A 15,079-nucleotide genomic window follows, 5' to 3' on the forward strand; every position below is an offset into this window, starting at 1 on the left:
GTTACACTAATGGTGTAAGAATAAGTATAGTGTAAACTCAATATGGAGTTTAATGTTTGATATTACCATGTTTTGCATTTGTTATCTTCTTTACTCTTAATACTTTGCGTATTAAATAGTTAATCTAGATTTCTGTTGTATAACACTTGGTACAACAAATATTTGGCACTTTCATAGCCCAACTGTATGGTATAACCGACACTTATGTTATGAAAAGAACTTGATTTGTTGTTAATATAAATTATAATCATAAATACCTAACAACATTTATAAGTATTAGCATTATTTGAATAAAACAACTAATGTAATCATGTTAACAATTTATAATCCGATTAGAACCTCTTTTGTATATGATTTCCAGTAGAGTAATAAAAAAAATTTATACTATACTTATTTGAAATACCATTAATGGATCCTCTAATCTTGACATTTATTTTTATAATTATTTAATCCTCACATTAATCTTATAATCTCAAAATCCTCTTTAACATCTTATTTTTGTTCTTATTGTTGTTGTGGTTATATTATTATTATTTGTAATTTATATAGTTAACCTCCATATGGTTCGACCCCGGTCTTGTCGGGTTATTTATTACTTCAACACTCCTGTACTTGGGAGAAGACATCATTCTTTTGGTCGTGCCAGGGACCAAAACAAAAAATTAGAATTCACATGAATAAAGATTAAAATTAAAATATCAACAATAAAAAGGATCAAGCTATAATTTTTAAAGGAAAAGAGAGAAAAGAAAGGGGGAATTTAAAAAAGAAAACCCATTAGGATAAATTAGATCAGCAACAGTGACATGCACAACACCAATAGAAAATGGACACAGTGGTGCTTTCAATGACATGGTAGAATGACATTTTCGGATGTTGGGAGATGCTGCATGGGCCGCCTCCTATGTGCCCCATGTTTTTTATTTTTTTATACTTAGACAAATATCAAATTACCCATAATCTGATATGTTAATATATATATATATATAAACCATTAGGAAAGGATGAAAAAATCCTATGGATAATTTTATTTTTTTGACTTCAAAGGATATTTTGATTGATTCACTAGGCTTTTGATTTTTTTTATATTTAACCAAATACAAAATTGTCCCTTGACATTATAATAACAAAGAAACCAAATTAAAGGTACCAAATTTTCCCTTAATGCCAATTGTCATAACTCGATGTTTTACCTCATTTTATTAAAAGTTTTTTTAATACAAAAATAGCACAAAAACAACAAAAAATATATTTTTGATATATTTGTGTTATTTTTGGTATTTTTAATGTTTTTTTAAGAATTCAAAAATTTATTTTTAATGTGTTCATTTATTAATAAATTCATTTCAAAATCATTATTTATTTTTCTCATCGAGTAAATATTAATGCTATCTTTTTTCAAAATATCAAAATAAAATAAAAACATCATATATATATATATATATATATAAGGCTGCCAAAAATACTTTTTTGACACAACACGGAATATGCAATATAAACTCAAATCATAAAATCGCAGATAAAATATTTTAACTAAAATCATAAAATATTTTAATTAAAATTTTAAAATCACAAGTAAGATATTTTAACTAAATTGTAACATCTAGTCAAGTATTAAATAAAAATATAACACACATTTAGTCAAGTATTAAATAAAAATATAACACAATTAAAATAAACAATACAAATATTCAACACCTTAAAATACATAATTCAAATAAAAATTAGTACATGTCTATAGAATTTCATTAACTTAAAGTTAACAAACCTAAAATAAAAACTCAACTAAAATAAACAACAAGTTTATTTCCCTGAAGTCTCAACTAACTTTATAGCGTTATTGAGATATGATATCACATTCCATTTCAACCAACATCTTGATGAGAAAACAAATAAACATATTGCGAAAACTAAGGAAACAAACTACCACGTACTATGTTTCAAAGTTCCAAACAGTGCTAGGTGAAGTAGAAACCCAAAAGAGAAGTGTTAAGATATACAAATCCGAGAGAGTATGTCAGACAACATTTAGATTCTACAATATAGATCCAAATTTAGAGAGTAAATTTTCTAAATAGGCCACTCCCTTTCCACAATCAAATGCAATTTTCAATTATGTTAGTGCGAATTCCTTCTCATCGAGTTATATTCGTTGCAAAAGACTAAGATTTGGAGAACAAAGCAAACCAAAATTGTAGTAGGAGGGAGGTAATCAAACATACCTTTTCAGCTGATCTAATGCGAGAAGGCTAAAAGAGTGACTACTGACTAGATCTCAACGGCAAGAGTAGGTAGCTCCCTATCATACTTTGAAGTTCATACTAAAGTAAATTGCAGGTGCTATGCTGGTAACCAAATTATATTTATGCTACATTTGTAGCAGAAGATCAGGCTTGTACTTATAGGAGCTCTAAATGTTGGTTGATGTGCTGCAATTTCGAACATACAGCATCCTGAAACCTCAGATAGATGTTATTGCCAGTGCAGAAGTAAATTTGATAAATTCAAAACCATGCTTCCAGATCTCTTACCAATTGACCATGTCTGATTTGTAGCCATAAGGTATATCTGCTAGGAGCTCAGGACACATGTAATTAGGAGTGCCAACTACCTCAGTGACATGCAATGGCATAGAAAACAGAAAGATGAAAAGAACCATTTTAAGACAAGTAGTTCAAACAACAGCTCTTAGGATTTTGGATCTATACATACTGGGACCCTAAATGGTACCCAAACACTATCTGAGTTGTAGGCATTAGATACATTAAGAAGATGAGAAAAAAGGTTGTAATAGTTTGAAATCAATAGTGTAATTTCAATTGACAAGTTAAAACAAAGTAAATTAGTAATTTACTGGAGATGCAATCAAGTCCGTACTGAAAAGCAAGGTCTTCTGTGTTGAGCAGCTTTGCAAGTCCAAAGTCACACAAGATATATTACTCTTAATGAAGAAGAAAATCCTTCTGACTAGTATTTCTTTTGGCTTACATGCCAAGGCGGATGTCATTTTCCTTTGCAAGGAACATGTTGGAACACTGGAATTCAACGAGTCAATTAGTGAGTTCATGTCATCAACTAATCTGATGCGAGAAGCCTAAAAGTTTAACAAACCTAAAACGATTTGGGGAAAGGGGAAGGTTGAAAAGGGGAAGGTTGGAGACGTGGACTTGGAGTGTCAGGCGTAGAGTCGGCAGTTGTTTTTCATTTCACGTGAAATCATGAAATCAGACCAGTTTCATGTTTTGTTACGAGTTAACATGATTTTCATCGGGTTTGACTGGATTTAATTAATTTTACTGATTTTTAAATATTAAACCTGATTTTATATGTTTTACACATTTTGACTTGTAAAATTGAATGATTTTACAAGTCAAAACTTGTTTTTAATAACCTTTTGTGTGTGTATGAGTGGATGGACAAGGGGACCTAAAATACAAAGGAAAAAAAAATAAGTGATTTTTTTATTGTTTAAGTAGCAAGCAAATTTAAAAAAAAATAAAAACCGAATTTGTTTTTCCCAGCAAAAAATGGGGGAAGGAATTTTTGTGGAGAGAAATTCAAGGATTCCTTAACCAAAAAAAAAAAAGTGAACTAGTTAGAGAGAGGACGCACAAAAATATCCCGACCCACACCCAATAATAAAAAAACTCTCATTTTAAAAACCAAAACACTTCTACTTCTACAAGCACAACATAGCCCCTCTTCTCATCTCCTTCTCTTTTACTGGAAACAACTTAAAGAAAGGAAAAAAAAATTAATCCTTTTGTTTTTCTTTCTTTATCCTTTTGAAAGCACACCATATAGTTTTGTTTTCCAAAATTTATTTTTTAAAATAAATTAATTTTCATTACTTTTTTATAAATTATCTTATTAACAACTCACAAGATTTGGCCACCTGATTTACAACTATTTTATTTTTTTAATTTTTTATTAATTTTTTTCTTGGCTTTCTATAATTAGATTGTCGGGGATTGATCGTCATTATTATTTTCAATTTGTTTTTTATGAGTTTTTAGTTTGACATGGTAGTTCAGGTTGATTCGACGCGTCTTATTTTTTTTATTTTTTTATTTTATTTTTTTTTGACATGGTAGTTCAGGTTGATTCAACGCGTCTTATTTTTTTTTATTTTTTTATTTTATTTTTTAATATTAAATTATCTTGACATTTAACTGTATAATTTGTTTTCTTTTAACAATCAGTCATTTTCTTTTGATTATCGTTATTTGTCGTTGTTTTTTCTATCTTGTAATTGAATGAACATGTATTTTTTTTCTCATTTAAACCAGGTAGGAGTATCATTTTTAAATTAAAAAAAAATTGTTTAGGTCCATGGCAAAACATGAACCACTTTTCTAGTGTTATCTATTTATAGTATGGAATATTTTATTGGTGTATATTTTGATCCCTAAAATGTAAAAACACTTCAATGACTTAAAAATAATAATTTATATTTGATAAAACCTTTATTTATTATAATATCTTAAGACTATCATTAGAATATTTCTTCTTCGTTTTCTCTAAATTTTTTTATGATGTTTTATCTTGATTTGTTTTAGTTGAGATTTTAAAAGTAATTTTTTTAACAAGAAAATTATGGCAATAAATATGTGATACTATAGGAAAACAATTATTTTAAGATACCTATTTATATCCACTCAACTATCATCTTTTCCATTAAACTATTTAAATTATTAATTAATTTTAACCAAGTTTATAATTTGACAAGTAGGGTCTTAAATAAATAATATCATATAGAGACTAAATTGTATTTATAGTAATTCGATTAAGGATTTATTTGTAAAAAAATAAAATAAAAAGTTCAAAGTAAAAGTCTCAAGAGAGTTTAGAAACCCAAATGATGCGAAAATACGATATAAATATATTTAATTATTAAAATAATTAAATTACAATCAATACTATAATTGATCCTAGATATTGAAAGCTATAATACCTTTCTACCAGTACTACCAAGTTTCATTTTTACTCATTATTATTTTCATTGCTTTCTCTACCAAAAAAACACTTATTATTTTCATTATCATCATTACATTTAAAATTAAATTTATACTTATATAAAAATAATTATTAAAAAAATAGACATTAATGTTGTATGTCCCAATGTAAAAATTAAATCATAAAAAAATATAATTTAATTATTTAGATTTTAGATTTATTCATGAAGCTATTAAAAATTTATATTATTATTAAATTTAAAATTTATAAAATTAATAAAAAAATATATATAAACTGATTTAAAAAAATCTATGTTAATCAAAAAAAAAAAAAACTAAAACAAGCTTCCATCCCATCAGGAACACGCATGAAGATTGCCAAACTCTTTCATCTCTTTGTTCCGAATTTTTTAAAGTTACGGCTAAATGCGCATAGAACCTCTGTATAAACCTTTTCTTTCAGTGTTATAATAATCTTTAAAGATTAAAAAACTCTTGCAGTGGTTTGTAATATATCATCTAGCATTTATTGAAAGTTAATACTATTTGCATGAAAGGACAATAATGCCATGCTCCAAGACAAAACAGTAAAAAGCATCGACAGAATCACTCCATACATGCATCTAAATGAATGAATGGTTTTTATTTGTTTTAAATTAATTTTTTTATTATTTTAACATGTTAATATCAAAAATAATTTTTTTAAAAATAAAAAATATTATTTTAATATATTTTATAATAAAAAAATATTTTAAAAAATAATCGCTATTACAATCTTAAACATTTCAAAATAATTTATAAATTCATTTGTTTTTTTAATAATTTATAAATTCATTTTTTTTTTTGTAACTTTTGTTCTTTCATGCTAGAAAAAGATTACCTTCATATAAGCTTTACATTGCATTCGAAGTATAAAAACAATTACAATTAGCAGTAATTTCAGATTTTTAAATAATTATTATTTGTTAATTTAAAATTATTTACATCATTAGTTAATAATTAGAAACGAATCATAGCATCTCAATTATTACTCATGACGTGTAGATGGTAAAAATTAATAAGAAATACACGTTTGTTAATAAACATGATATTAAATAAATGCCTTATAGGTGTCCAAATAAACATGATATTACTCCATGCATTTATACTTTATTTTTATTTTAAACGAAATTAAAGTCCAGTGTTAGTTTATAGCATAATTACTGGTCGTGCATTTGTTATATATATATAAGTGCCCCAAATACACTTCAAAGAAAGAAGATGAATACGTAAAACCTAACTTCATCAATTAAGTTGGTTTATTTTAATTAAATAATAAATAGGTCAAATTAAAAAAAAATCACAATAACTTATGAAAAAAATATTTTTCTAAAAAGATATAAACGATGTAGCTCAATTTTCAACTCATTAAACAAGAAATGATGAAACTAGATTAGAAAAACCTAAAAAAATCAGTGTAAATCAATCCAAGTTAGCATAATAGCCTATAAATCTGATAATTAGGATCGAGTCAACTCAAATTATCTGGTTAAATTCGCAACTTAAGTTATAAGATCGAGATAACCTAATAAAAAAAAATGATGAAAATCACAAAGTTAATTTTTTTTAACAAAAAAGAAAGCTAGTGTCAGAATACATTAACTTTTAAAACTCTTGACTAGGTCATAAGACTGGAAGCGTTCTATTTTAAAAAATTATGAAATTAAATTCTCAATCAATCAAAATTCAATAATGAAATTAAAAAAAAATTAATTAATTATACATAATGATTTAAAACAGAAAAATATAAATTAAAATAATAAGAATTAAGATTGAAATACAAAATAAATTTGATCTTTGACTAAAGGGTCAAATTGAAAAGAAAATTTAATTTGATAAAAAATACTAAAAACAAAATCAAACGAATGATAATCAAAATTGAAATAAGAAATATGACCAAATTTTTTATTGAAGTGTGAAATTTTAAAAAAAAATCAATTTAATAAAAGATAAAAAAAAATCAAAACAATGGAGATGAAATTAGAAAAAATAATATATTACAAATTGAGATTGAGGATGAAATTAAAAATAAATAAAATTGTTATAAAAGAATTAAGAAGAAAAATAAAAAATAAAAAAAAATAAATTGAAATTAAAATATCAACGACAATAAAGATCAAACTATAATCTCCAGGGAACAAGAAAAAAAAAACTTCATCATGACACGTATGATATTAACAGGAAAAGAATGCAGTGACGCTTTTAATAGCATGGTAAAAAAACATTTCTAATTGTTAGGGGCTCCATATGTATTGATGCATGTACCATGCGTTCCTATATGAACGGTTTGAGACCATGTTTGTTAAGTAAAACAAAATAACTAATATCTCCAACCATTTTTAATTATCAAAAAATTAGAAAATGTTGATAAAATATTTAATCATATTTAATTATTAAAAAATTAGAAAATGTTGATAAAATATTAGAAAATGTTGATAAAATATTTAATCATTTTTAATTATTAAAAAATTAGAAAATATTGATAAAATATTTAATTAATATATAGTGAATATTTCATCAGTATTTTTTAATGTCAATGAATGATGGAATATCATTATCGCAAACTTGCTATAAAAGCTTTCTATTCCATCGATAATAGAAAGAATATTTTATTAATATTTTTATTAGTATTTTTATTTATTTAATTTTGTATTTTATAGTTTCCAAGTTAATAATTGCTAATAATAAATTCATAACCACTGCGGAAAAACAGTTCTTAAAATTAAAAAAACCAACAAGTATACAACAATGAATTCCATACAATATACACACATATTACACTAAAATAATTCAACGAAAAAAGATAACATTATCAAAGAAAAAGAATTACATGGAGAATTTTCTTAAAATGAATTTTATCGAATAAAAATGTTCGATATATTGTATTTAAAAGTTGAGCCATTAAGATATCTACAAGAAACCATTGAACACAATTCAAAAATTAAAATACACTATCAAAAACACGAGCGGTAAACACCTGTTCCTGGTTGGCCAATTTTCTAACGATGTCACAGACATAAACATCGATGTCGGAGGGCCAAAGTTACTTAATCATTACTAATCATAAACATAAAAATAAACATAAACATTGGGGCAAAATAACACACTAATCATTACTCTTTTCGCAAACAGAACCCAACATAAAAAGATTAACTCTAAAAAAACCAAATTAAAACAAGAATTGAATTAAGAAAAGAAGAAAGGTTTAACAACACACTAATTAAAATAGCATTCGGTGCATTACATGAAAAACCAGAGCAGCAAACAGGAAGAATAATTTGGATAATCCATGAGCTGCAGCTTGAGATTTCTTGATCGGAGAACCAGTGCCGCAGACACCAACTCCACTGCCACTCTTGACATTATTATATGCTTCAGATGGACTCAAACAAAGACCCGGGTTGCCACTTAGGTCCAAATTCCTTCCTAATCTCTTCAAGAAGCTTGCATTGAAAGGGATAACACCTCCCAACAAGTTTCCACTAAGATTCAAGTGGTATATGCGAGAGAGGCTGCTGAATCCTTCTGGGATTTTACCGGTTAATCGGTTGTTTTGCAGAGACAATGTGCTTAGATTGACAAGCTGTGAAAAGCTTGGTGGTATAGTTCCTGAGTAGCATGAGTTGGCGAGCCTCAGCTCTTGCAGTTTCACCAGTTTACCAAACTCTGCCGGCAAAGGTATATACATTGGATTATCATCCATGATGAAGTACTGCAAACTTTGCAACTTCAGAATTCCTTTTGGAATACTTCCCCTCAATTTGTTGTTACTCAAAGCCATGAAAGTCAATAAAGTGAGCTTTTCTATGCTGTAAGGAATGGTACCAATGAATGAATTTGAACTCAAATCAAGTTTTTGAAGCATACCCAAGCGGCCAATGGTGCCAGGAATTGGTCCAGTAAGTGAATTGTAGCTCAAATCAAGGCCTTGAAGGTTGTTGAGATTCCCCAACTGGATCGGTACAGGACCCGTAAGCATGTTGTAGCTCAGATCAAGGTGGACTAACGAGTTCAAGCTAAAAATCCCAACTGGAATACGCCCAGAAAGGCGATTTTGTGACAATGTAAGAATCTCTAAAGACTTTAGGGAGGAAATTTGTGGTGGGATCGGACCAACAAGTGCAGGGTTTGATCTAAGACTGAGTTGTTGAAGTGAAGAATCGAAGAATGCTCCTCTATTTGGTGAAGCAGAGAGCGTGGTTTTAGTGTGAGTGAAGCACTGAAAGAAAAAAACAGATTGGAGATGAGGAAGATCAAAGATTTCGTAAGGAAATGCAGCTGTGTTCTTGCAAGTTGGGTTTGGACGAGTACCAAAATCAAGCCTGGAGACATGAAGGTGGTTATCTTGTCCTAGTTTGCATTCAATTCCAAGCCAGGTTGAGCCAGGATTACAAGGGTTGGGATAAGAGATTCTCCATTTTTCATCCGAGGAAATGGATTCCATGATCTTGAAAATGGTCTCAACCTCAGAGGGAAGCATGTTCTTCGCATGGGAGGAGCACACAGAGAGGATGGAAGCAAGAGAGAGGAGAAGCAGAGTGGAGGGAGCGCAGCACATTGTGGAGGAGAGTTGAAGCAGCGGTTTGGGTGGTTTTACAAGTAACAAGTTTCATTGATGTGCGAGTGAGAATTCAAATCAAGAGTTTGTTTTTACTTAGCGACTCGTTCAAACTGTACTGGACAAAAATGAAGCTTTGAAAAGGAATTCTGCAAATTAATTCAAACAATGAGAGACGGAGAAAGAGTTGATAGATTTTGATGTGATTGATAAGATGGGTGGGGTTGTGACTACACGGGGAGGGTCATGGCATTTGAGTGAGTGAGAATTTGACGCCATGGTAGGGCCGTAAGAGGACATGTCTCCCTTTCTCAGACAATGTGCCGTGATAGAATTTGTCGAAAATTTTAAAACACTATTCTTCCTTCATCGGTTAACTTCCTCGAACACTAGAAATAATGCAAGTGAGAATGAAGTGGACGAGGGTTTAATTATATTTTTTAAAGAGGGAGGGTTGAATTAAAAGACAGAGAATTGAAATAAAAATCTTGGATAATATAAAGGATGGGTTAAAACTTTATTGATATATTTATTTTTATTTTTTATGTTTTTAGATATTAGATGATGAGCCTCTTAAATTTAAAAAAAGACATTTTACTAACTTATTTTATTTTTTTAATTATTGTTTGCTGGAGGATAAAGAAAGAGAAAGAAAGTCATTGAATTCTAACTTAAAAAAAAGAGTAGCCATTGAAAAAGATTTCAAATACTAAAATAGTTGATTTTTATGTCAAAAAGTTTTATATAATAAAAAGAGTTACATTTAGGGGGGTTTTTTTACCTTAAAAACACCTAAAAAATATATCTAAAATAAAAAAAAATTATTTTAGGTAGATTTTGGGCGGTTTATTAGGTTATTGGTGGCCATGGATTTACTTAATAATGTCTTTAGGATCTTTTCTAAGTGTTTCAAATAAAAAATAGATTGAAATGAATTTTTAAATAAAAAATCTTGTTTTTCCAGTCATCACAATAATCTGATTCTAAATTATTAAGGCGACACAACATCTAATGATATAAACAACACATCATTTTTTATAAATATATATAGGGTGGATGATGTCATATACCCCATTAAACTTTTTTAATAAATAAAAGTTGGTGCTTGGGCCTAGTCTTATCGATTCATGTACAAGCTATTATTTTATTGAGTCAAGCTTGCTAAGGCTCGTAGTGCCTGATCTAATTTATTTGTTTTACTTTTTTTAAATAATATATTATTTGAGTGTTTTTTTAAAATAAATTTTAGGTTTATATTTTAATTATATTATGATTATTTTTAAATGATATTGAGTGTGTTTAACTTTTAAAGAGGTAAGTATGATTCATCAGTGATTTTTTTATTTTATATGGATTAAATTTTTTTTAATATATATTTTTTTATGATTTCTCATATCTATAGCCTTGCATTGATTTTTTAATTATTATTTAATAAATTTTATGTGTGTTTCAATTTCTATTACAAATTTAATGTATTTTTCTATTACAAATTTATTTTGATAAAGAAATTCATTAAACATAATCAAGTAAATTATTTGTATTACAATATTAGATATCTTGATCTTGATTTTTCATTTGGTTTTCTCAATTTTATTTTTATTATTGTTGATGATTGTTTTCTCATTGCTTTATATAATGATTGTTGATTTGTTTAATTAAATACGTACATAATTTTTTATTATTTACAATTGAGACTTTTTTTAGTGTAAAAGAACATGTTGAAAAATTTTGTATATTCATTTTTTTGTTATGTTTTGATGCTTAAGATTTGATGGTTATTCTTATTTTTTTTCCTTGAATCTTTAATGAAAGTTTCATTGTTTTTAGTTTTACTCCTCAATCTAAATTTATAATGTATTGTTTTTTTTCTTGATTTTTGTCTTTTTGTTAATGTTTTTATTCTTTTCAATTTAATCTCAAATTTAAAATTTATTGTTTCCTTTTGATTTATTTTTTATTGCAATTTTAACACATTATTTTGATTGTGTTTTTTTATTTTGGATTTCTTTTGTATTTTGGTTTTTGTGATTTAAACCTTCATGATTTTTTCATGTATAGTGCTTTCGGTTTTATAACCCTTGTCAATACACGATGTCGTGCGGCGACTCCACTTTTGTTATTTAACAAAAAGATTACTTGATTATGGAAAATGAAGATTTTATTAGAGTTGTTATCTAGTAATTTGAGGGAACCAGAAATCTCAAATTAGACACTAGTATGAGAGATTCAGATACTGAGTTAGTTATCATTAAGAAAAAGTAAACACTACCTTTAAAACATCATTTTAAGAGAAAGGTTACCCTTACTTATATGTTTTTTATTTGATTCAAATGTTATTATGTTTTCAGTTTATTTGCAATTTGTTTTAAAAGTTAGTTAATGTTAGTCCCTAAAATTAGGAGACACGTCAAAAATAGCATCAATCCCTAAAAATAAAAGACTTGTCTAAAATGTCGATGTTTAAATATAAAGAGGAGAATTACATCCGAGTTACCAGAAAGAGAAATAATGGATATAATCCATATAAAGTATTTCAACTATGAACATCGGTTCTTTTCTGTAAAAAAAAAAGACATATTGACAAATAATGTTCAATAAAAGACACGTAAACAAAACAAAAAAATGATATAAAAATAGGAGACTTATCTAAAATGTTGATGTTTAACCCTAAAAAAAGAGAGTTATGTCTGAGTTACCAAAAAGAAATAATGGACATAATCTATATTTTATATTTAAACTTTTGACAGTTGTCATTTTTTGTTAAAAACAATATTGACAAATAATATTCATTAAAAAAAAATGTCAGTATCATTAAGAAATTGACATAATCATATTTTAGAATTGAGATTTGAACTCACGAACGATGACATGATAAAATAGGTGTTGGACCCGCGTTATTATTTTTTATATTTATTTTGGTTTTTTGTTTCACAACATACAAAGAAAGTTTTACAAGTATGTGTGTGTGTGTGTGTGTAATTAAAAACAAATACCATTAGGAATCCAAAAAATTACCTAAGTACCACCGTATAGGTAAAATATTGAAATACCCTTGCATTTCTCAGAAAATTATGAAAATAACATTGATAGCACATTTAGCCCACATGCGATCATTCTTGGAGGGGGTGAAATTCTTCAGCAAGATTCCCGGCCAAAAAAGGTTGATTCTGGTAGATCTGAGAATGAGGATTCTGATAACGGTGGTTTTAATGGCTATTGATGGCTGATGAGAGAGAATCAATGGTTTAAAGCTTCGACGGTCGAAGAAATCGCAACTTTTTTCCGACCAGATGGGGTAGAAAAGGCGATGGAAACCGCCTTGGTTTTGCTTTAAAGGAGGTGATTAACCTTTTCTGTGGTGGTTCAGAGGCTTTAAGCGGTCGGAGGTGAGAGATCAGATGAGAGAGAGAGAGAGTCGTTGGCAGGAGGAGAGAGAGAACCTCTAAGATTTGCTAAAGTGTGAACGTTAGCATGGTAACCCGGTGTAGCTAAAGATTTTATGACAAATGAAATGATCATTCGGCTGTAGTTGGCTTGATTTGCAAGTTGATCGGACAGTTCGGATAAACTGAGTTTTGTTGTAGTGTGGTGAGATGCATTGATAGCTTTGTACATGGGGTGATGTGGCACGACAGTATCAAAAAGCAGATTATTTTAAAGACTAAGATAGACTTGAGTTTTAATCTAGTGTGGTAAGTCCGATTAGATCCTTTTAAATCAAAGGTTCAGAACTAAAAATTATTAGATCTAATGGTTAAGATACTTTTTGCATTTTCAAATTATTTTTTTAAAATCAATATCTTATTAGTTACTAGTGTGAAGAAATAGCAAAAAAAAACTTAATAGTAATAACAAATCTCTCTCTTTTCTTTTCTTTTTTTCTCCTCCTTCTTTTTTCATGACAGTGGCATGATTCGCTTTTAAAAAAAATTTCATCGCTGCAATTGCCCATCCTATTATCGACCAAACTAATTCGCCTACTATGACAAAAACTTCTGCATTATTGATTTTGTTTTATTATATATAATAATAAATATTTATATGTGTAGAACTAAAAACTCAAATCTGTATTAGAAAATATATATTTCAACCGCTAAAAATCAATTTTAATTAATGAAAATTATATTAAAACACTAAACAAATTTTTGATGGGGTATCAATACTATGGATCGGGTTTTGACTAAAAACAATAATTTTGATAAAAAACAGCTTGAAACTGATTTTTTTTATCCCGGTTGATATGGTTGGACTCATATTGACTCGGTGAACTTGGTTTTGATCGAAAATGATGATTTTAACCTGAAATGCCCTGAAAACTCATTTTTACCTTGATCAATATGGTTGGACCTTTATTGATCTGGTGGACCAGGTTTTGATTGAAAATGACGGCTTTTACCTGAAACGGCCTGAAAACTTATTTGTTTTTACTCTAGTCAATATGATTGGACTCGTATTGACCTGGTGGACTTGATTTTGATCGAAAATAAAGGTTTTGACCCGAAATGATCTAAAAACTCATTTTTTACCCTGATTAACATGGTTTGACCCGATGAATTTAGTTTTAACTGAAAATGATGGTTTTGACCCGAAACGGCTTGAAAACTTATTTTTTACCCTGATCAACATGGTTTGACATATATTGACTTAGTGGACTCGGTTTTAATCGAAAATAACTGTTTTGACCTGAAGCAACCTAAAAATTCATTTTTTACCCTAATCGACATGGTTTGACCCATATTGACATGGTGGAATCGGTTTTTATAAAAAGAAGTGGTTGACTAGAGAAAAATATATTTTTAAATTTTAAACTTTTTCTTATTTTTTGAATTTTAAACTTTTTATTATTTTTTTAAATTTTATGAATAATAATAGAAATAAAATAGCATTCAAGAAAATCTTGGTGAATCCAAAATTGGGTTACAACAACCTTAGTCACCATTTAAAAATTTAACATTAATTAACTTTTTTGTCTTATTTTTTTATATTTATATTTTTTTATTTTTCTTTCTATAAAATTATTTTAATTCATTTAATTTTTAATTTATTAATAAATAAGATCACTGAGATGTTTTGGGAATATTGTGAAGATATATTTCCATAATATTATGAAGCATTTATCTTTTGTATTGAATTATTATTGTTTTTTTTATTTTATTTGTTATTGATATTTTATTTTCTAATGATATTATTAAATTAATGGAGTTTATTAAATTTATTTAAGTCAATTACCTTAACATTATATTTTTTTATTTTAAAAAATATTTATTTTTTAATATTTTTATGTGAAAAAAATTGACTCGTGCTTTCTAATTAGAACATAGACTTATATTTATGTGCTTGCGTGACACTACATGCAAGAATATTTTTTTTATCAGTAAAAATAATTGTCAGCAACAAGAGCATGTTATGTTTCAAAAGAAGTAAATAAAAGAAAAAACATCTTGAGGTATAGACTCATCTGAAAATGCTCGTATAATTTAATTACAATAAATGGATCAACTTAAACAAAAAAATCATGGTAACCATA

The 15,079-nt window shown here is 27.6% G+C and overlaps 1 protein-coding gene and 1 long non-coding RNA gene across 2 annotated transcripts; both read right to left on the reverse strand.

Moving 5' to 3' along the window:
• Positions 1-2,032: 2,032 nt before the first annotated feature.
• Positions 2,033-2,850, reverse strand: LOC105114762 (uncharacterized). The gene is made up of 2 exons (XR_840200.1): positions 2,532-2,850; positions 2,033-2,453 (listed from the first exon to the last, which is right to left on the reverse strand). It is a non-coding gene; the product is annotated as an uncharacterized LOC105114762 (long non-coding RNA).
• A 5,232-nt stretch (positions 2,851-8,082) lies between these two features.
• Positions 8,083-9,632, reverse strand: LOC105114763 (protein TOO MANY MOUTHS-like). Its single transcript, XM_011011428.1, has one exon. The coding sequence runs from the start codon at positions 9,550-9,552 to the stop codon at positions 8,215-8,217; it is 1,338 nt and encodes a 445-aa protein (XP_011009730.1). The 5' UTR covers positions 9,553-9,632; the 3' UTR covers positions 8,083-8,214.
• Between the last annotated feature and the right edge of the window lie 5,447 nt (positions 9,633-15,079).

This window comes from Populus euphratica, unplaced genomic scaffold (assembly GCF_000495115.2).
Source record: "Populus euphratica unplaced genomic scaffold, PopEup_1.0 scaffold576.1, whole genome shotgun sequence".
NCBI classification, from domain to species: Eukaryota; Viridiplantae; Streptophyta; class Magnoliopsida; order Malpighiales; family Salicaceae; genus Populus; species Populus euphratica.